At 36.0% G+C, this 23379-nt stretch overlaps 1 protein-coding gene across 2 annotated transcripts in view; it reads right to left on the bottom strand.

Moving 5' to 3' along the window:
• The window catches only part of AGMO (alkylglycerol monooxygenase), a 380917-nt gene that overhangs the window by 176866 nt on the left and 180672 nt on the right, over window positions 1-23379 (bottom strand). For both annotated transcript variants that reach the window (XM_082472754.1, XM_082472755.1), the window contains 3 exons: window positions 4931-4997; window positions 2654-2719; window positions 2484-2563 (listed from right to left, as the gene is read on the bottom strand). In XM_082472754.1, coding sequence (XP_082328880.1) covers window positions 2484-2563; window positions 2654-2719; window positions 4931-4997 — 213 coding nt within the window. The remainder of the gene's footprint in view (window positions 1-2483; window positions 2564-2653; window positions 2720-4930; window positions 4998-23379) is intronic.

Below are 23379 nucleotides of genomic sequence, written 5' to 3'. Positions count from 1 at the left end.
ATCCACCTGCCAATGCAGGGAACACAGGTTTGATCCCTGGTCTGGGAAGATCTCACATGCCGCAGAGCAACTAAGCCCATGCGCCACAACTACTGAAGCCCGTGCGCCCTAGAACCCACACGCCACAACTACCGAGCCCATGTGCCGCAACTACTGAAGCCCATGCGCTCTAGGGCCTGCATGTCACAACTACTGAGCCCGCGTGCTGCAACTACCGAAGCCTGCACGCCTAGAGCCCGTGCTCTGCAACAAGAGAAGCCACCGCAATGAGAAGCCCGCGCACCGCAGTGAAGAGTAGCCCCCCTCGATACAACTAGAGAAAGCCTGCGCGCAGCAACGAAGACACAACTCGACCAAAAAAAAAAAAAAACCAAAAAAAAAAAAACTGACTGAAATTTTACTGCTATCATTCTAGACACAAGCCATGAGAATACAGGGCTTTTAAATAAGGAGTACTTTCTCACTTACTTGTTTTCCAATGCCCTGAAACTCTTAGACTCCAAAGAAAAGCAAAATGAATGGTCTATACCTAGTATTAAAGGGAAAAAAAGCCTCTCCATCTAACAGGGGTCATCCTAAGGTGCTTTTGATGCCTCTGATGGGAGGGTGAGAAATTTAGCTAATATAAAGGAATACAAGTGAAAGTAAATACGTGATTTTGTAGGTTTAGGAACTCCTAATTATTACAATTTGCTGATTTGATATTTCTAACAATATAAGTGAGTATGTAGGAGACTAAAACTTAGACACAGTTGTGACAATTATTATGCTAAAGGCAATGTTTACGTGAGGGCAGATTTAGCAGCAGCTCATAAAGACCTGTGATTGAATATTGTGTCTCCAAATCCTAATCATCCAACTCCTTGTGCAGCTGCATGTGAAGCAGTTTTCAACTTCTTATTCTATCTCGAATATGAACCCCTTTTCCTCCATGTGTGTACACTCCCAGAGCCTTGCTAGCTAAAGGATTGCCATTAACCAGCAGTGTCGGCATCTCCTGGGAGCTTGTTAGAAACACAGTATCTTGGCCAGATTTCAGACCTACTGAACCCTACTTTAATAAGATCCTCCCATGATTCATATGCACATTAAGTTTGAAAGGCTCTCTCCTAGAGGGCAGAGACCAAGCTGTATTTCCTTCTTAATCTCTACGTTATGAAGACAAGACCACGCCCAGTGAAGAAGTGGCTCTCAATGTATTATCTTGAAACTGATTTCAGTTCTATAAAGAAGGTACCTAGAAATGTTTATTATTAAGAAAGTACCTGGAAATATTTGTTAGTATTCTCCTGAAAAAAATCTATCATATTCTTGGTAATGCCTCATCAAAAGAGAGGGAGAACGAACGACAGAGAGAGAAATGCCACTAGTTGAGAAGAAAGAAGAGAAATAATCAACTTTTCTCTTCTGAACGGCGACATAAAAATGCCTTTCACTTGAAAATTGAGTTAATCAAGTTTGGGGCTTGGCCTTCAACCCACCCTACTTAGGTTTGCAACTGACAAACTGTGTATAGTTGGGTGAATTATTTAAATCCTGAGAACCTCAGTTTCATCTACCAAAAAACTGAGGCTAAAAAGAACTACTACCTTATAAGGTTTTAGTAACGGTTAAATTAAACATTTGTGCTGTTAGCAATGTCCTGCACATAGTAAAAGTTCAATAAATGTCCATTTATTTTGTTACTTTAACTTTCTTTAAAAACCTTGAAGAAGTAGCTTTGAAAAGCAGACCCAACATGAACCTGTACTCTCTTCCCTTTCTGAATGCTGTATATCCCCTGGACAGAGCTGTCATTGACTGACCTCTTCATTTTTTCAAGCATTTTTATCTTTTTCTCATTTACTAGTCCCGACCCCTGGGAATGTCTGCGGTGCTCTGCTGCTGACGGATCAGAGCTTCACAGACATTCCTCATTTCTCTAGTGCCAACCACTGAGACCAGCGAACAACCAATACCACATGTCTGACAGAAAGCTGGTCCAGGGCAACAAGTCTTAGCAGGTGAGGCAACATGCAAACCTAACCAACCCGTAATAGCTCCTGACACCTCCGTCCAAGAAAAAGAGGGCAAAGGCCTCACCCTGAATTTCTAACCAGAGTCATGCAGGCTTGAAGCAAATATTTTTCTTACTCTGGGACCAGCCTTAATTATACATTTTACTACCGCTCCTTCTGAATACATGAATATATTTCAGGTCTATTCTGAGAAAGGGTATGTTTGCTAAAGAGCTATTTCTTTTAATTCTAGGTAACAGACATGTTTTAAAATTCTTACAATGAATTGTTTTCAAATGTATTCTGCCCAATTTGATTCAAGGCTTTGAGTGCCAGAGTTATTTCTAAATCCTTTTACAGTTAAAATATATATTTTTTAAGGCTAGTGTAATGTACTTCCACCTTTTGACAGTTGATTACTCTTTCAAATATAAAATTTATAAAAGGATGGAATCAATTCAGAAGAAATAAAACCAAGTACATTACCTGCACCTTGAAAGGTTCAAATGAATTAATGGGATGTGTTAGACCATATACAACCTTTTCCTTTTCTGCCTCAAATGTTCCTGGAAGATAAACAATAACGATATGATCTTTGACTTTCTGTGAATGAAGGAGCTAATTTAATTTTTTAAATGCTCATAGTTTTTACTTACCAAAAATTCTATCCCATATAATAAGAGTTCCGGCAAAATTTTTGTCTACGCAATAACGATTTCTGCCTATGAGACAAAATATTTTAAAAAAATTTTTTGAAAAAGGAAGTTACACTTTTTGAAACAATGATATTCCTAAAAATATCTTTTCACTCACAACACTAGACTTTATTTGCTAGTAAACTGAGTATTTATTTTCCAATTGATTTTACTAAAAAGAGCAAAGACTTCCTTAAAGCCATAGATATTTAGAATTATCCCAGATTTTTAAAAAAGCATCGTTCACAATTTTTCTGGTCTTTAAAAATCTGGGATAATTCTAAGTAATTCTTTTTTTTTAGGACTATTAAAGAGTAATAATTAAAAATTAAATGGTCCAGAATAAAAGGCAATACGAAATAAGATAAATATCAATAATATACGTATATTTGTATTTTTTTTTTGATTTTGATGTGATCTTTTCACTGCCTCTTTTCCAGGAAGAAAATTTTCCACTTACAGTAAGACTTTCCTATTTTTTTCATCACAAAAGACATAAGTAAAAATTAAGTTACCTTTGATTATATTCATTGACTCATAACATATATGATATTTTAATGCCCCAAATACTTAAATAATAGTTTAAATTTAAATAGTTGGACATAGTTTCTTAATTAAAACAACTTAAATAAACACAATCATATCCACATGATTGTAAATCAAAGGAAAAAGAATATTAATCCACCAAGCCACTACTCCAATAAATTCAACTGTCTCCACATGTCCTCATTTCTTTACACACCTTCTGTACATGCAAATGTACAGGTGAACGTAAAGGTACAAGGAAAATTCTCCCCTGGTACAAAAGTAGAGTGGGGCTGGCTACACAGATCCACCACTCATTGCCACACGTAGGCTAAACAGTGGCTCCCAGTTGGGTGAGGGAGCACTTTGACCCTCGGGGAATATATGGCAATGTCTGGAGACACTGTTAATAGTCATAACTGGGAGGGGATACTATTAGCATCTAATACGTAGAGACCAACATCTTATAATACACAGGGCAGCCCGCATGCCCACCCCGCATTCCCAAGTGAAGAACTATCTGGTCCAAAATGTTAATAGTGCAGAGGCTGAGAATGCCTGATATAAAGCAACATGCATGCGAAGGTGCTCTAAGGCCAAACAGGAAACTAGCAACTATATCTTCTTCAATGTGGACATGTTTTTCTCCAGTCCTTGTGTTTCCTTTAATATGGAGGGAACAGCAAGAGCATAATGCTCTTGACCTCTGCACCAACTCAGTAATAATTCCCTGGGGTGGAGGTATGACTGTGGAGTTTGGAAGAGGAAACCGCACATGTGCAGCCGGACCCCACCCTCTCCCCACCTGGAGGAGCTTGTGCTTCTGCTCCGCTCCCTGCCCCAGGGAAAGAGACCTGCCCACCTTGGGAAGGCAGGCCTGACGTGTGCCAGTACTACTGCCTGTGATGCCTGGAAACTTATAAAAACAGAACAATAATATTATTTTCTTACTAGCTTCCTTCTCTCCAAATGGCATTTGTGAGATTTATTCATGCCATTACATGTTATCATAGTTTGGACATTTTCATTGTGATGTAGTTCTCCATTACATGAATAGTCTACAATGTATCTGTTCTATTGCTGACAAACATGCGAATTATATCTTTTTTTCCTATTACCTATTACAAATAATGCCAATATGCACACTCTTGTACAGGTCTTTTGGTGCGCACATGTAAATACTTCTGTCATTTCTTAAGCTAGTGTCTTTAAACCTTAGGCACTAGTCACATGGGATTTTTTTCTTTGTCAGGAAAAAGCAGGGTATGTTGAGTTTGTTCATAGAACTTAGGCAGGAAAGTGAAGTGTTGTTTATTAGGCTTTCCTTCAATACCAACAGTTTTTAAGACCAAGACACTCTGACCGTACACAGCAATGACCCTCAGCGTGGGGTCAAGGAGTAACTTTCAACAAGCCCCTCACAATATGAAGTGGGTACCCCCTCAGCTGGTTAACTTCTTTTTCCACTACATCCGAGGAGAGCTAAGCAAAAAGGAAATTCAAAAGTCAGCTATGGAAAGCATTTTGTTTTGTTTTGTTTTCCTCCAGTCCTTTCTTTATAGATGAGGTATGTCCAGGTATGAAGGAAGAAGCAAATGGTTCTTTGCAGTGTGTGGTGACTAGGTTGGGTAATTGTGCTGAAGTGATACAAAATAATAATGCCATTTTTCAAGAAATGAGGAAGGAACGAAAGAAGAGATCGAATTTCCTCACCATGATGAACCCTATGATGGCTAGGAGTATTAAGAATCAGTTCCAAAGGACCAAGGTTATCGATGACCTGTTTAAAAGAAAAGGAACATAGTTATTAAATTATACATAATACTTAAGTACTCACATTAAAATCCCACATGGGTTAAGAAATATTGCTAGTTCCATGGTTGGCATCAGAGTCTGAAGAAGGGTCTCTATCTTCTGGTGTTCATATAAAGATAACAATTAGCTCATCACGGTATTCTAAGAGACAATATAGTATAGTAGTGAGGTTAAGAGTAGTGAACTGACTGCCTCAGTTCAGTTCCTGAATCCTCTATTCATTATAATGTGGTATTGGGGAAATTACTTAAGCTTTTTATAAGTCAGATTCCTTATCTTTAAAATGGAAATAACAGTATCTACATAATAATGTTCTGAGGATTACAAATGTTACTGTATTTAGAGGCTACTATTGCCAAGGCATACTTCTTTCAAGTTTCATGGCATTTTATGTTCTTCACCTATCAGCTATGTCTTTGATGACGTACGTTAACAGAGCGTAACTAGGAGAAGGGAAACCCAGTATTATATTCGTTTTCTGGAGTTGGTTTCACCCAATAATCAGTCATGCAGTAACTTAGTACTGCAGTTGCATTACGGTGATCTTTGCTTATTCAAATAGACTCCTAAATGTTCTCTTACTGTAGATGTCCCATCTTCCAGTTCATTTCTGAGGCACGATTCAAAGTCAAATATGTAAAGGGCTTTTTTGGAATTAAAGATCCTTTAAAATCGCGTCTATTATTCTCTAATGTTCTCTCTCAACATTTCTCAGTAAGACTCCCCTATGCCAGAATCTGCACGCTGTAAGGAGTGTAGAAACCAGGGAGTTATCATAAAAAAGAACCGTAGGCCATATTTAAGATATCCATTATGTCATACAGTTAATATTGGACAATGTGGGAACGCTTTTAATCTCAATTACATTATTCTTTCTTCCATCAACCATGGCAGATAACAGTCTTTTACTTTTCTTTAATCACAATCTAAATAGATCTCTTAGAGCCTACTTATGACAAAATCAATACATTGCCATGATATTTTAAGAAATTACTCACCTTTAAAGTTAACTTCCATTTAAAGGATATATAAGGAATAAAGTCATATGTTAAATGCTACTTAAGGGGGAAAATAGTCACTGAAATCGTAACACCGACATGAATTTGGCAACAAGTCAGTGGTACGAGAAAAAACAGGGAGGTGGGACTGCTTCAGATGAAAAGATATTTAAGATACATAACAACTAAACGTATTGTGGGGATCTTGTTTAGATATTGATTTGAACAAACCAAATATAAAAGACATTTTATAGGTAATGAGAGAAAACTGATTATAAACATGGTATGACATGATAAAAATACTGTTTTATTAGGAGTTATGATGGCATTGTCATTGCATGAGAAAATGTAATTGTTTTTTAAGAGTTGTATAACTAAAGTATATGTGACATGAGATCTAGGTTTTGCTTCATCATATTTGGCAATGAAAAGGAAAAAGAAAAAAAGAATAACTGATGAAAATGAATCAAAATCCTACTGTTTTTATTGAAATATAGTTGATTTACAATGTTGTATTCGTTTCAGGTGTACAGCAAAGTGACTCAGTCATACATATCTATTATCTATTATTTTTGAGATTCTTTTCCATTATAGGTTATTACAAGATATCATAATTATTTTTAAATTGAAGTTATGGAACTAGAAATATTCACTCTATTAGTCTCTCTACTTTTCTGAATGTTTAAAAATTTTTAAGACAAATTTAAATAAAAGAAATTACTACTCTAGTAATATACAGTAATGCTCAGTCAGTTGAAAATATTAATATTGATAGATCCCTATAGTCCCAAACATACATCTATGTTGTAACTCTTTATATAGCAGGGTTTAATCATTTTTTGGCAACCTCTGACACTGAAACACCCAATTTGCAATTGCTCTGCAAACGTGGGACAGCCGTAGGAGCCATACGGTCCTCAGCTTGTGGGGTCCTGCATATTCCTGAAAGACAAGCAGCAGCAGCGTTGCCACATAACAACGTTGCATCTCTTCATAGGGCAGGTGCCACCAGCATCTCCTTATTAGACTCACTGCACACCTGAAAGAAACAGTCCTTGCCTCCTTCCCTGCTGCCCAGCTTCTAAGGGGTTCTCGGTTTCCATTACGATACAGGCATGCAAAGGATGCAAATGTTTGCAGTGCAGAGGATATGTAATATGTCATCTCTCTCTCTCTCTCCCTCTCTCTCTCTCTCTCTTTCTTCTTGTCTCTCTTTTCTAATCTAGAGTTCTATAGCCATTTTTAAAGTTATCCATAAGAAATGTATTATGAGATCCAAACAACAGACTTTTTTGGTTGATTCATAAGACTTTTTGGTTGATTCATACAACAGAACTCATTTATACATGAAAAAAAATCTCTGTAATTTTTAATTTCAGGAGTTCAAAATACTGTGAATATATAGCCCTTATATCAGACCACAGTCCTGTGAAATAAGAGGCAAAAATATTATCCCACAAATGCACTATTAATGACCAGAAATTGGGAGGGGAGTAAGTAGAAATAACCCCTAATTTTATTGGACTACATTGCTTTGTACTGGTGGAAAAATATTTGTTGAGAAGAAGAATGGTGACGGATAGAGAACAAGAAGGGGGTTTCTCAGCAGTCAGGACATTGAAATCTGATGCTTTGCTCAGGCTTTGTATCTCTGGCAGAGAACCAGATGGGAAAGGAGAAAACCATTTTATCCTTGTTTGTGTCTTTGGTGGCTAACATATGTTACAAAAACAGACAACAAAAGGGGGTAGAGGAGACTACACTAACTGGTTTCTGCTACCCAGATGCATTTCTAATCCTTGGTCCCGGCGTGTGTGCAGCCAGATTTAAAGCCACACAAATGGTAAGTGAATTCAGATGATTGGAGCCTCGGCTGAGGGCACTATTTTTTTAATGTCACGTACTTTTCCTCAAAGAAAATCTTTTGCTTCTGCAGGCTAAAGCATGGTGATATCAATATTGAAAATTCCTTTTTTTTTCCTTTTTTTAGTAAAATGCCAAGTATAACACAGGCAACCAGAGTTAAATTTCCTGGTAGTGCCTATGAGTACCTTGGAGCTGGGGAAGACCACCTCAGTGTGGGAAATGATTCATCATTCAGACAGCCCAGTCAGAACCTCTCTTGTAGTAAACCCTTCTGATTCAAAGTCATGGAGAAGTAACTAATAACTAATAAGAGCTGAGTGTGACGACTTATCACCCACTTTTGCAAATGCAGTCATTTAGAAATTCAACCGCATCTAGCTTTGAATCACTTCCCAAAAATATTTTACTGTGAAAATAATTGGAGCTATTCTCATTTTTAGAAGTTATTTGTCTTGCTTTTTTTTAGATTTAGATGAGTTAATTTAAATTATAAAACTTTAGAACACATAGAGGACTTAAAAATAATATAGTGCAATACTCTATTATAAAACAGCATAAAACTGAAGCTCGGAGAAGTTAAATTACTAATCCAAGTTTAAACGTCTTAGAAGAAGCCCTAAAGTCTTCTCAGTTTCAACTCAGTAATCCTTCTATTTTTCTATCATGTTGCTTTAAGAAATATAGCACTTTTTCCGTCAAATAAAAGAAATCTAAATTTTTAGAACTTTAACGGGAAATGATAACTAAGTGCTTTTTGACTACTTTTCAAAATGAAATCCAGTTATTTAGAAAGAGCCCAGGAATTTCAGCTTCTGCATTGCGCTCATGGTATTTTAGGCACTTCTGGGGCTTCTTAGGTCTCTGAAGCAACGGTCTGTGTCTTGTAGCCTGTAGTTTTCTATCAGGGTTTTATAATCTGAGGGCCATGGATGCCTAGAAGGGCCATTTATGGGCTTCAGAAGGCCAAGAACACCCTGAAGTGTCATACCAAATTTTATGAATATGTGACTATGGGTATTTTCTTGGGGAAAACTACTATTTTCATAGTATACTCAAAGGGATCCATAAGTCCCCAGAGGTTAAGAATCAATGTCCTATACAGAGTGCTTTAGGTTATTGCCTTTGTCCTTCTTATTTATATTTTGTTTTTAGTTTCTGTATTATTAAAACTTGGGTGCTAATTTCCCACCCAATCTTCAAAGATAGTAACTTTAACATTTTTGCTGCCTATTTCGTGAAATCATTGTTTTCCAAAAAGACTGTTTCTTAAGCTGTTTTTACTTGTTTAATAATAAATTATTAAAAATAAATAAATAATAAAAGTAACAATTTTATAATTATAAGCTCCATCCATTCTATTGATTAACCTTTATCCAGCAGAAGTGCTCTGGACTGGATTTGCTGGAGTGGTCACAAACTCCTTATTTCTCTCTCCACAATTTATGGTGGATGTAGGGAAGAAGAGTTAAATGTAAAAGTAAGAGAACAGGAACCATGAGTTTCATCATGTCATTTCATCATGTCACTTCCTCTCATCAAAACTAAAATGAACTCAAATGAAAGGATCTTCATAATGAACTAAATAAAGTCCAAAACATCTGGAATGCAAAGCCGTTCACATTTTTCCTCAAGACTGATCCCAATGCTCTTTCTTTTGCCTCTAAGACCTTCATGTCCCATCCTGACCTGTTGGAATCATGCTCTACCTCCAAGACCTAGCTAAATTTTCCAAGCACTCTTCTGGATTTTTCCAAAGGGAATTTTGTTTTCCTTTCTCTGAATACATATCAAGATACCACTACTTTTTATGTTGGGCTGTCCTATGTCCTAATTATTTGTGTTCATTTCTCTGAAGACAGAAACTGGGTCTCACCCTTCTCGAAGTTTCTCACAGCACATACAACATTGGTTTGCACATAGTGATTGCTCAGCAAGATTACATTGGGTAGATAAATCCACTTTACTGCCCTCCACACTTCTGCCTTTATAGTAGTGGTTCTTAAACAGGGGTGATTATGCTCCCAGGGGACTGGTGGCAATGTCCGGAGATACTTTTGGTTGTCTCAGCTGGGGAAAGTGCTTTTGTATCTAGTGATTTTAGTAGGTTTTAGTGCCGTTAACCACCCCACAGGGCACAAGACATTCCCCGAAAATAAGAGTTATCTGGTCCAAAATGTCAATAGTGCCAAGGTGGAGAACTCTGTGTCATGGGTGTGAATGTCTTACTGTGCTCTAGTCTTCTGTAGTTCAGGAGGGAGGCTCTGTATAATTTCTGTCTTCTAATTGGGAAGTTGGAGGAAGGGGTGCATTAGGGAATGAGCCTGGTAGTTACTGCCAAGGCTAGAGGAAAACATGAGTCTGGAGTGTCCTTAGAGTTTAAAGCCAGGAAAGTGAGTCCAAACATAATTTTTGTTTTAGTGAGGTGAAAAATTAAGATAAATAACTAAAATAAAGGGGCTAACAACAACAATAACAACAACAAAAAAAAAACACACACACAGAAAATCACAGAGGCTAGATGATGAGATAATTGAATTATGATAATAATCGGCAGTTGAATTTCTTGAATTATCTTTATGCTCTCTTTGCACCGGTTTGTGTGGGCTTCAGTTTCAATGAAATGAATCAGAAAGAGAAAATGTAGTTTCCATTTCATCAAGTGCTTTTGAAATTTCCTTTGAGAGTTCTCATGACACCCCTACCCCACCCACCCTCCAGTTACACTTTGAGTGAGCTGGATAACTTAGAAGTCTAAAAGAGTGATGACACCTTCATAGTAGTAGGTTACCAGCCTGAAATTATTTGGCTTTGGAAACTGATAAACTAAGTACATGTGGTAAATCAAATATTTAAATATCTATTATGAACCGATTGCAATTAATTCTTTCCATGATATAGTTCTCAGAAGTTTTCTCACTACCTTACATTACATGAAAAACATACCTCAATAGGTCTTTCCAATTGAAATTGAAAAATCACTTAGAGTTGAACTCTACAAGCATCAAAGTAAGTGTTCTAAATTAGCGTCTTGTCTGAAATTATTTCTTATAAAAGTAACTTAGTCCATTCTACACATTTCTTAATTAGTTTCATGGATTCTTCTCATTGGGAAACATTGGTTAGATATTTATAGTTCAGTTAAGAATACAGAAATAATTACCGGATGGTCAAGTTGGATGACAAGATTTCCTTTCAACAAAAGTGATTAATTCAAGAGAAAAGTATTTCGTTTGTCTGTATTGCTTAGAAAATTGCCTCCTCTCACCTCACTTTGACTATTGAGGATAGGGAAGAGACTTTCTAAATCTAATTTTTAAAACTCTTAATTCTATTTTTTTCCAATTTTAGAATAATATGTGAATACCATATTACATTTCTAGCCTGCAGTTTTTCTATCTGCAGACTGGCACCAAAATGCTAAAATATATTATTGAAAGGCCACAGAAATCCTTATAACAACTTACTTTTAAGAAAGAAGGCATGAGCTTATAGTTATTTGCAAAGTTCTTTCCAAATAAGAAATGCTTACAAATATTCACGCATCCTGTCTGAGAGGAAAAAATTATAACAGGGAAAATATGTCTTAAAAAGCATGTGTTTTACAGAATTCTCATTACAAAAATGAATGTGCTCACAATATGATAAATGCTGAGGGGTGACTGGGTTGAGGGTGAAGTGAAATGAAATCTCCGTAGCAGAAAAATGCCTGCATTCAGATGAGCATAGGTTACAGTGACGACATTGACTCTAAGTAGTCAAGACTTCTCCTTACAGCATCATGCGTGATTGATGTTCCAGAGGGACCCATACCACTGCGGGCCTCTGGGTTTCACTGCATCAGTATTTAAGGGAAACGCTAAGCCAGCTCCCAACACATTTATCATCTGATATAAAAATCATTGTCATGTTATATTTAACTAAGAAATATATGCTTGAAGTGCAGACTAAAAACAGCAAAACTTTTCAGGTAAATTAGTGGCAAGATTCAGTGCAAACCCAAACTAAAATTAAATGGACTAACAGTTATATTATGATTACTTGCCTTTTTCTTATCTAATTTTCTTCCTTTCTTCCTTCTTTCCTTTTTTCCTTCCTTCCCCTCTATCTCTCTTTTTAACTTTTTCCTTCTTTCTTTCAACTATCTATCTATCTAACTATCTATCTATCTATCTATCTATCTGTCTATCTTCCTTTCTACTTATCTATGTATATGTGTATGCATGGGTGTTTTTGTATTAAAAATTTGGAGAATCTTTTATTTGGAAAGATCTTTACAATTAACTATAGGCTCATGCATATCTTTTTGAAAAGTAAGTGATTATAAATATTTCTATGACCTTTCAATAATGCCTTCTAGTATTTTAGTCCCATTTACAGATTAAAAAACCTGAAGGACAAAAATATTAATGTATATACATATATTTATTCCTATTAAATATATTTATTATATGTACTAAATATTAAATACAAACTCAAATACCAATCAACAACAATTTTAGGTACCAAACTACCAGTAAGGGTTTTCTATTAAGGTTGGAAATAATCTGTTTCAGAGGATTAAAACCTGTATTTGTAAGTCCTTATCAAAGTCTTTTATTAAAAGCTACTTGCAGAATAATCAGAGCAAGAAGTCTCTTGTCAGGGATTCCATTCATTCTGCAAACATTTATTGAATTTCTATGAACTTTACTAGGTTTTAGAAGCAAAAAGAAATAAAGTGATATGCAGGTACTTCACATAGGAAGCTTATTTACAGCCCAATGGTCTCTTCAATGGAAAAGTAAAGCTATTTCAGAAACAAAGCTTTTCTAAAAACTTATCTTTCTCACAAAATTTTGTGATTTGGGGGGAAAGATGAGAAAATCATTCTTTTTTTGTTTTGTTTTGTTTTCAACTACAATGCACAGTACAGACATTTGAGCTTACAATAAATTTGAATGTGTAACTGGCACAAGAGTTATTTAACAAGAAGCAAATTGAGTTCCTTTTCCAGGTCTCAAGCTGAAAATTACCCTTAATAAAGATATATGCTTTTGCTTAGTTTTCTATAGTGCTGCTTTGCAAACAGTCCCATTGCTTGTTGCCAGAGAATGCTGTAGAGAATTCTCCCTTGTTCATAAACTTCATCTGACTGTATGGAAATTAAAATAACCTATGTGGGTTTCATTTATTCAATAGGTATTTACTGATTGCATATTTTATGGAAAGTACTGTTTTAAGATCTTTTGAAAGGTCACGGAGTAAAACAATGGAAATTACAATTTATTAGCAGGTAGTTTAACTATTAATTTAAAGGTAGAATGAGTGACAATGTTAGATTTTTATTGCTTGCATATATATATATTTATGTATGAATAGGTTTTTTTTCCTCCAGAAAATCTATAGCAATTCCTCACTTAAAGTTTCAGAAAAAGGATAAAATCCATAAACACTACAAGTCAACATATTAAAATAATTTTACTTCTTGTTCTGAATTAGTTGATCTTTAAACATCCATTGTTTTCCTTATTAAAAACTTAATCAATCTGAACATTTACGGATAAATTTATATTGTAGAGCATCTGCTGATGAAATGTAAAAATAAAATCTTAATTATACCCCCCACTAGATCTGCTGTGTTAATTCAAGACAACACATTCAAGTATTTAGACAGATGGTAGTGGAGGCCATATTAGCCTCTGATTTCTCTACAGGGAAGCAAGAGAAAGCAGAGCTCTTAGGATCTGGGCTTGTCTGCCTACTTTCACACTTTGAAATCCTCGACAAATGCTGATTTATTCACAGCCAAATGTTTTCCTATCTGATTAGGCAGTTTTCTACTTCAGTAAGCATGTAATATGGAGGTAGCTGAATTTCCACACTAAGGAGTGAAAAAACAATATTTATAGTTTGGAAATAAAACAATCTGGAGGAATCAGGACTGTTGGGATCATAAAGAGCTTCATAGGGAGTAAATTTTTGATGAATCCATACCATAGGGTTAAAGAGTTAAAAGCTTGGTTTCAAGAAGAATGAGACTAGGCTATGTTTATACAATAAACAAGGGTTTTAAAGAACTGTGTTTGTAATAAATTACCTTGAAGGCTGACTCTTGTCACTTATGATTGTATTATTCCTCGGACAAGAGGTGGACAAGTTAGTATTCTATTTGAATTCATCTCAGCTTACATTTTGAGTAACACTTTTAACTTTTCCTTGGAAAAATGAATGTAAGTAGCTGATGAATGCGTTCCTTCAAAGGGAGGTGGATTCCAAGTGACTTTTTTAAAGCAACACCAATTAAATTGACCTAAGAAAAATGGGAAATATTCATAAGCATAACTATGTAAAACTTCATTCTTGTGTAACATCATTTTACATTTACCAATTTGGTCACTCAGTGAGAAAAGGAACCACATTGTTATTAGTGGTAGTAACATCATGTTAAAAGAAGGTAACTGATAAGCTGAGAGTTTAGGTAGTTCTTACACATACTCCAAATGCTTGACTCATTCTAAGGCTCAGTACATTGTGTCTGCCATGATGATCATATTCCCAATTTCAGTGTCGCTTTTACATTCATTAATCAACAAATGTCAGTGATTACTGACAATGTACCTGGCAGTTTCTAAGCATTAGATATAAATCTGCATTTTAATGTTTACAATCTCATAGGTCAGATCTCCTGTCACCCATTATAAATTTTAGTCTGTTAAATATTTGTAAATACCAATTGCTTAAAGTCAAATATCATAGCATGATTTCTCAATTAGTTGTTTGGAAGCTACAAGTATCTGTTTGTCATAAATTATTTGCCCTGTTTATATTTGCATACTTTCCTTCTAAGGACAAGCTAAAGGACAACTTCTCCCCTTGTCCCTCAGAATTTATTAAAGATTTATTTGTTTTTTTTTAAACTGTACATCATGTCTTAGTGAGTTTGGGATGCTGTAACTAAATACAATAGACTGTGTGGCTTAAACAACAAACATTTATTTCTCACAGTGACAGAAGGTAAGAAGTCCAAGATTAAGGTGCCAGCAAATTCAGCATCTTGTGAAAGCCACCTTCTTTCTGTATCCTCTCCTCTTTGTCTCTTCTTCTATGAGCACTAATCCCATCATGAGGGCTCCACCTTCAAGACTTGATTACCTCCTAAAGGCTCCATCTCCAAATATCATCACTTTGAGGGTTAAGGCTTCACCATATGAATTTTGGAGGAACACAATTCATTCCACAGCACATCCTCTCTGATCCAAATCTTTGCCATGGGTAATTTCTTCTTGTTTCTCCTTCTGCTTCTCTTCAATATGTACACATGTTATAAAGAATCTGGTTAACATGATCAATTCATTCATTCATGAAAAAGATATTTACTGATAATCATCCAAGTTCAAGACAATGGGAAAACAAAGAGGTATAAAACATAGTCTTTGTCTTCAAGAAGTTTACTGTCAGCTCCTGCATTCATTGTGCTCAAACTTCATCACAACAATGTTCAGTCTAATCTCTTGGGAAGCTTGCTCAAAATGCAGTTTCCTACTCTTGCTCTCCAGAGATTTAGATTCTGTGGTTCTCAGAACAGGACCATGATTCTGTATCTTGAGTAAGCACAAATAATTCTGATGCATGCGGGTGACCGGCAACAGTTACACTTGCTTCTGTTAGCTCTGTCTCTGTGTACCAGTTCCAATATGCAGGGTTTGTTTTGTTTTGGTTGTTTTTTTGCTTTTTCATAATTGCTATTGGTTGAAAGCGTATTATTTTCCAGACTATATACTTAACACATGTTATTTCATTAATCCTAATAACACTCTTATGGGGTAGGCATGACTACTTTCAGTTAACAGATTTGGAAGCAATGTCAGAGAGTTTAAATAACTTTACTAAATGTCCACACGCATTCATTCAACAAACATGTCTTGAGCTCCTATTAAGTAGGTACCTTTTATATTCTGGGAACACACTAGTGAAGAAGGTGTACAAACCTCTAATAGAGGATAGACTTCTCTTTGATTATAAAACCTTATGCCATTATGTTTTACTACTCCCTTGTTCCTGAAATGTCTTTCTCTTCAATTCTGGTTATAGATTCCAATCTTATTTCTCATATCTGAAGGCCTCCAATTCCAATCCTTTCACAACAGATATTTGAATATGGTGATCTATGAATTTTTAAACAGTTTATTGATAATCTTCAGGAAACTCAGTAAAATTCTTGATATTTTGTCAAGTTTTTTCCTTTGGCAAAGAGTCACCAGAATCCAACAGTTCCTGGAAGGAGGCTGTGATCCTCAAAAAGTTAGTAATAAAGGGTGCCAACCCAGGTTAGAAAACTGGAATCGCTCTTTGGCCCAGAGTAGCTGCTTGAGAAATATTTTTTGAACATATGAACTTCAAAGAGATTTATATATCTAATACATGTGGAAAAGCACTACTAATTTATACATGAATAAGCAGGGTGGGGGTGAATTATTTTAAAAGGTAACTGTAGAACAGAAGATTTCTTCTAGAGAGAACATGTATAGGCTACTAGAGAGATCAAGGAGTTGAAGGTGACACCAAGATTTGATCTTGACATTGTCTTCAAGTAGCAATGGAAACAAAGAAGAACAGCTGATTTGAGGTGAGAAGAGCTGAAATGGAATATGTTTCAGAAATGTCGACTCAGAGTGGTGTCAAATATCCCTATGAATATGTTAAGTCAAACATTCAAAAGATCGATCTTAAATCCATAAGAAAATTCGTATTAGAGCTATAGACTAAATATGCAATTACTTGAAGACAACCTAAAAATGGTGAAGTAAATTAAATTCTAAGAAGGAAGAATACTGAGAGAAGAAAAGAGAATTGGAACCGGAAATTCAGGAAGAAGTAAAACAGAGTAAGGGAGTAAGGAGAGCACAAGTGCTGAGAAATGTCTCAACTTATTTCAAGAACAAAAGGTTTATGATATTAGGTACTATTGGAATAAGCACTGGATAGAAAAAAAGTATGAAATTTGACTTTTGTTAAAATAAGTATCTTTCAAAAGCATCTATTTTGAAATAGAACTTACTCATTCCCCCAAGTTCCAAAAGATATGTAATCATCACCCTCAAAAATTTACACTCTATTAGGGGAGATCCGGCATAAGTATATTCTAGATATAAATACAAGTATGTACACACATATGTTTACTAATATCTAACACTAATAATTATTATCAACAAGTTACAGATAATTGTCTATTTAAATACTGTTGTTTGTTTTTATTAAAGTTTGTATATATTTATATAATATATGTACACATACACGTAAATAGATGCTCACATAATAGATGAGGGACACTTTCTGCTATCAAGGAACTCAGAGAATAATGGGAGAAGCAGAGTTAAGCAATAAATACAATACAGTGGTGTAAGAATTAAACTTCACCATTATTAACTGGATGCTTCCTATGTGCAACAACTGATATGTTATCTCATTTATGCCCTCCCAACAGAGCCCATGTTTTTTATCATTAACTGCCAATATGGAAATAGGACACAGGGGTAGTGTCAAGAAAAGTGCACTCAACTTTAACTAAGAGGTGAAAAAGTGACATTCCAGAGGAAGTGGTAATTGAGTTGCATCGTGGGGAATGTCTGGAAAAAAGGCATCACAGAGAGAGCCTATGCAAATACAGAGGAAAAAAATGTGTTGGGCATGCTTAGGGAGCAAAAAGCAGTGTGGTTTAGCTGGACCGGCTAACTAATGGAATGAGACTGGAGAGTAAGCAGGGTCATATTCTAAGGCTGCTGAAATCTATGTATTTATTTAAGGTGTTTGATTCTATCTTGGAGGCAATAGAGAGCCATTTAAAAAGTTCTGTTGTTGATGTTTGTTTCATGTTGGGTGTGCCCTGATACTGCTTGGGTTCTCAAATGATCATCCAGTTGTATGCAAATATATAGGAGAGGAAACAGTCTGCAGGAATAGAAAAAAAAAGGAATTTTGTAGTAACCATCTATGTAACAGATGATAAGAGCATAAATTAAGGCGAGGCAGTAGAAACAAAAAGGGGAAGAGACATGAAAGAGCTGTTTAGGAGGAAAACACAACAAGTGTACAATGAATACCTTAAGAGAGTGAAAGGGTGTGCTAGTAACAATTATGCCAGAAATAAAAAAGGTATATATTGGCGCTGCATCAGGCAAACTGGGACATTACCAAGAGATGTGAAATAAATGATACAGGATTTCAAAGGAGGAAAGGAGAGAGAATTGTTTACCAGGTTTTGAATCACACATCTACTACTAACTAGCTGCAACAACATTAAACAAGTTCATCTCTATATAGTTCAATTTCCTCATTTTGAATGGGGACAATAGGGTTGCATTAGTAAATACATTGTATAATCAAATAAGTACATCTTGTGAAATACTTAGCATAGTGACTGACACATGGTCTGAGCTACATAGGTGTTTGCTCTTAATAAAGGAAACACTTTATGGAGAAGAGGGAACTGAGTTGGGCCTTGCAAAATGTATAGAATAGCAACATGTAGAAAATATGAAAAGGAGAGGCACTGCGATGATCATATATCAGATGTATTGGGGAAATGGAAATGGTCTAGTTTGACTGAATTGCACCAAATGGAAAGTAATGGGATATATACCAGGAGATTTATTTGAAAGGCAGTGCGTGAGAAACATGAAATGCAAGAAATGTAGACTTAACTCAGCAAGCCATGGAGCATCACCAAAGAATTTTCAGCAGGAGCAGCCTCTGAGAATAGATTAAATTTTAAGAGGGACAAGTAGATGTGTGTGAAGGTCACACAGCAGTTTGGTATAGGTAATATTACAACTGAGTTCTGTCTCAAGTAACCAATAGCCATGATCTTTTCACTGTACCATATTGATTCTTTATGAACCCTGTGGCATCCTGCCATGGTATACTGAGATGTAATCAAATAAAAATTTTGTTTGAAGAAGTACAATGTGTGAGTAATGGCAAAAAATTAGCTCTGAGCCAGCTATGTTACCTTATATAAACTGTAGAATCTCAATATTCTTAACTTTAAAAGGGATGGTGTTTGCTCACAGAGTTAGTGAATATACAAATTTCAGTTTTCTAAAATTGTCTGTTAAATTTCTGCTATGGTTTCCTGCTGCATGTACTTCTATATGTTGTCCCCTTAAAATAAAGCTCCATTAACTGAACTTACTTATTTGAACTTACATTCATTCTTTACAACCTGTAAAAGTTTAAATGGTCTTTAGTGACTCAAATTATTTTATGGGAATTAAATGAAAAATTTTTGCTTGGCACATACTCAGTGCTTAATACATAGGAGCTATTTTATTATAACATTAGGATCAGAAATGACCCATCTATAGCGAAGTGTATAGTGTAGTGGATGAGAACAAGGAATCTGGATACTGACTACTGGATACAAAGCCCAGCTTTGACATTTACCAATCAAGTGACCCAGAAAAAGTTACTTAGTATATTTAATTGGAGGAAATAGTATTCGTATGTCATAGAGTTGTTCTGAAGATTTAATGAGATAATATTTGTTAAGATGCTTAAAATTTAATATTTTCAAACATTTTTATAATGCAATAAAATAAGGTAAATTTAATTTTAAAATAAATAATAAATCTAATAATTTAATAAAATGCTGAAAAACTGAGTGCTGGCTAAGTATACGATATACAAAATGAAATAAGTAAATAGACAAACAGAAACGTCATTTAATCATATTTTCCTTGGGATATCTCAGCCAATAACAACTATCAGTAACTGAGAATTATTGGCTTGGGATGACTGTAACTGTTTATTCTCCTAAACTTGTCTTTTTTTTATATCCTTCAAGCTCAGATAGTTTTCCTTCTTCCAGAATATTGCATCTCATTATTCCAGTCTTTAACCCAATTTTGGTTTTTGTTATTACATGCAAGAGTAGGAATGTAATAGGCTAGGCACTCAGTGAATGTCTGTGGGATATAATAATTAAAATATTTAACAAGATATACTGAACTTGGCAAATTTAATAATTTTGTATATTGATTAGTTGCTAAATCACACAAAAAAAGATATTAAAAAACCTGAACAATGCACTTCATGATCACAATCTGAAACTCTTATAGTTAAGAATGAATTTTTTTTCCTAAAGTAAATTTGTGCATTAATTAATTATCCAAGTTTAAAATCCAACTGCATGGGACTTCCCTGGTGGTGCAGGGGTTAAGAATCCGCCTGCCAATGCAGGGTACACAGGTTCAATCCCTGGTCCAGGAAGATTCCACATGCCGCAGAGCAGCTAAGCCTGTGCACCACAACTACTGAGCCTGTGCGCCCTAGAGCCCGCATGCCGCAACTACTGATCCCATGTGCTGTAACTACTGAAGCCCGCGCACCTAGAACCCGTGCTCCACAACAAGAGAAGCCACCACAATGAGAAGCCCATCCACTGCAACGACTAGTAGCCCCTGCTTGCCACAACTAGAGAAAGCCCGTGTACAGCAACAAAGACCCAACACAGCCAAAAATTAAAAATAAATAAATAAATAAATAAATAAATAATTTAAAAAAAACAAAAAAATCCAACTGCATTTATTCTTATTAGTAATTCATACTAAACAAAGTATGTATTATATTAAAATTATGTCATAAAATATACACAAATAATTATAATGATGGCTAGGAATGAATAGTAAGTGACATACAATAAAACAGGTATCTAGAGTGCAGAAATAGTAACAACAACAATAATAGCACTGAAAACATTTTTTAGTACTTTTTATGTGCCAACTGTTCTAATCAACAGATTGTAACATGAACTCTTTTATAATCCTCACAACAATGCTATGTAGTGTTACTATTTTTATTTTACATATGAGGAAACTGAGGCACAGAAAGGTAAGAGTCCAAAGTTGCAGTGATGATTCACAACAGCCAAAACATGGAAACAACCTAAATGTCCATCAACAGATGAATGGATGAAGAAGATGTGGTACATATATACAATGGAATACTACTCAGCCATAAAATAGAATGAAATAATGCCATTTGCAGCAACATGGATGGACCTAGAGATGATCATACTAAGTGAAGTAAGTCAGAAAGAGAAAGACAAATACCATACGATATCATTTACATGTGGAATCTAAAATATGACATAAATGAACTTATCTATGAAACAGAAACAGACTCACAGGCATAGAGAACAGATCTGTGGTTGCCAAGGTGGAGGCAGGGTGGGGGAGGGATGGACTGCGACTTTGGGATTAGCAGATGCAAGGATGGATAAATGGATACATTTGGATACATAGGATGGATAAACAACAAGGTCCTACTGTGTAGCACAGGGAACTATATTCAATATCCTGTGATCAACCAAAATGGAAAAGAATATGAAAAAGAATATATATATGTATAACTGAATCACTTTGCTGTACAGCAGAAATTAACACAACATTGTAAATCAACTATACTTTAATTAAAAATAAACACACACAAAGTTGCAGTGATCGTAAAATGAAGTCAGGATTTGAATTCAGGTAATTTAATCTCTAAGACCCCAAAAGGAAAACACAGTTTACAGTATGCAAATGGTATTTCTTACTTTTATCGTGTTTCAAAAAAAGCATTTGAGATGAATAATTGTGTGTTTACAATACTCATATTTAATTTTAAATAATTAGAGTACGTGAAATATTCAAGAATGTCTTCCCAGATGTCACTTTTCTTTATGCAAAATGAATATAAATTTGTTAATGAAAAAGACCTGTTGACTAGCTTAATAATTCCAATACATTTCCCACCTACACAAGGGGCAAAACAACAGCTACAGAAACTTGAGATAAACACATTTCTCTGCAATTATGACTTAAAATTTATGTCACAAATATTACATATTTCATTCTTTCTCAATGGTTTATTAAAAAGATAGAATAAAATAGATAGAGCTAGGTAAAAGAAAGCTAAATTTTTACACGTGACTGGGTCTTGAGTAGACCTGATGAGATTTTGAAGAATAGATAAATACTGCCAAACTTCCATGAGAAGCATAATGTTGGATGCAAAAGGGCAATAAGCAAAATACTTTATTAGTCATATCATCAAGAATTCAGCTGTCCTAAATCTCTGCTCATGCTGCTACCACTCTATTGTTTTTGCTGCTATCGTGTTACATTTTCTTATTCTTCTCTATGTGTCCTGCCTTCTGCAAACTTCTGGCTTCTATAGTCTCACTAGCTATATTGCTTCAAAACACCACTGTATGTTTCTCATGCTTTCTAACTGTGCACATTACACTCTGCAGTTCTCCTGTATGCTAATTTCTACTGACTCTCACTGTACAGGTCTATCATGAATATATCCACAGAGAAAAGAAAGATCTGATTGGGGCAGCTGCATGATTTTATGGTGTTGCTGATGAGAAGAATTTGTTTTCTTCATAGCTTGTCAACTAGATCACTGATGGCAAGTGATGGCAAAACAGTGATGTTTGTTCTTGGTGGATATAGTCTGCACAGTAGGATTCTACTAGAATGGCCACACTAAGTCATGTCCTGATTGCAAGGAAAAGGGGAGCTGGAGGTGGTAGAGCTTGAAGAGAAAGTGCTGGTCCCACTAGGTTAGAAGTCAAAGATCAAATTTTGAGACTGCAAGAGTGACTGCAAATTGAAAGGAGAAATCCTGTGGCACCACAAGGGGAGGAGCCACATCATCAGCTCACAAGCTGCCCTCAAACCTGAATCTTGAATTAAGAGTCTTGGCTGACTCTTATGTTATTCATGCATAGGACAAGACATTAAGGAACGTGCTGAAAAGTTACGAGGGTAATGAGCAGGAATTTCAACTGCTACCTGGCACTGGCAAGAGAAAATTGAGAATTCATATTCTACCAAGTTAAAGGGGGCTCTGTAAACACCTTATGCATTTCATTAACAAACAAACAGAAGGAGGCTACATGCTCTTTGGCAGGGCTAATGGCAGACTCCAGGAGGGCTCTTGCCAAGGATTACTTCCCAGAACTTCTGCTGCCAGTGTCCTTGTCCCCGTGGTGAGCCACAGCCACCCCCCGCCTCTGCAGCAGATCCTCCAACACTAGCAGCCATGTGGCTGACAGGGTCCTGGTGCTCCGGCCTCGTGTCAGGCCTGAGCCTCTGAGGTGGGAGAGCCAAGTTCAGGACACTGGACCACCAGAGACCTCCCAGCCCCACATAATATCAATAGGTGAGAGCTCTCCCAGAGATCTCCATCTCAATGCTAAGACCCAGCTCCACCCAACGGCCAGCAAGCTCCAGTGCTGGAAGCCCCATGCCAATCAACTAGCAAGACAGGAACACAACCCCACCCATTAGCTGCCTAAAATCATACTAAGTTCACAAACACCCCAAAACACACCACTGGACGTGGCCCTGCCCACCAGAAAGACAAGATCCAGCCCCACACACCAGAACACAGGCACCAGTCCCCTCCACCAGGAAGCCTACACAACCCACTGAACCAACTTAATACACTGGGGGC

The sequence above is a fragment of the Balaenoptera physalus genome (genome assembly GCF_965194825.1).
Source record: "Balaenoptera physalus genome assembly, chromosome: 8".
Taxonomy (NCBI): Eukaryota; Metazoa; Chordata; class Mammalia; order Artiodactyla; family Balaenopteridae; genus Balaenoptera; species Balaenoptera physalus.
This window is presented reverse-complemented; position numbering and strand designations above follow the sequence as displayed.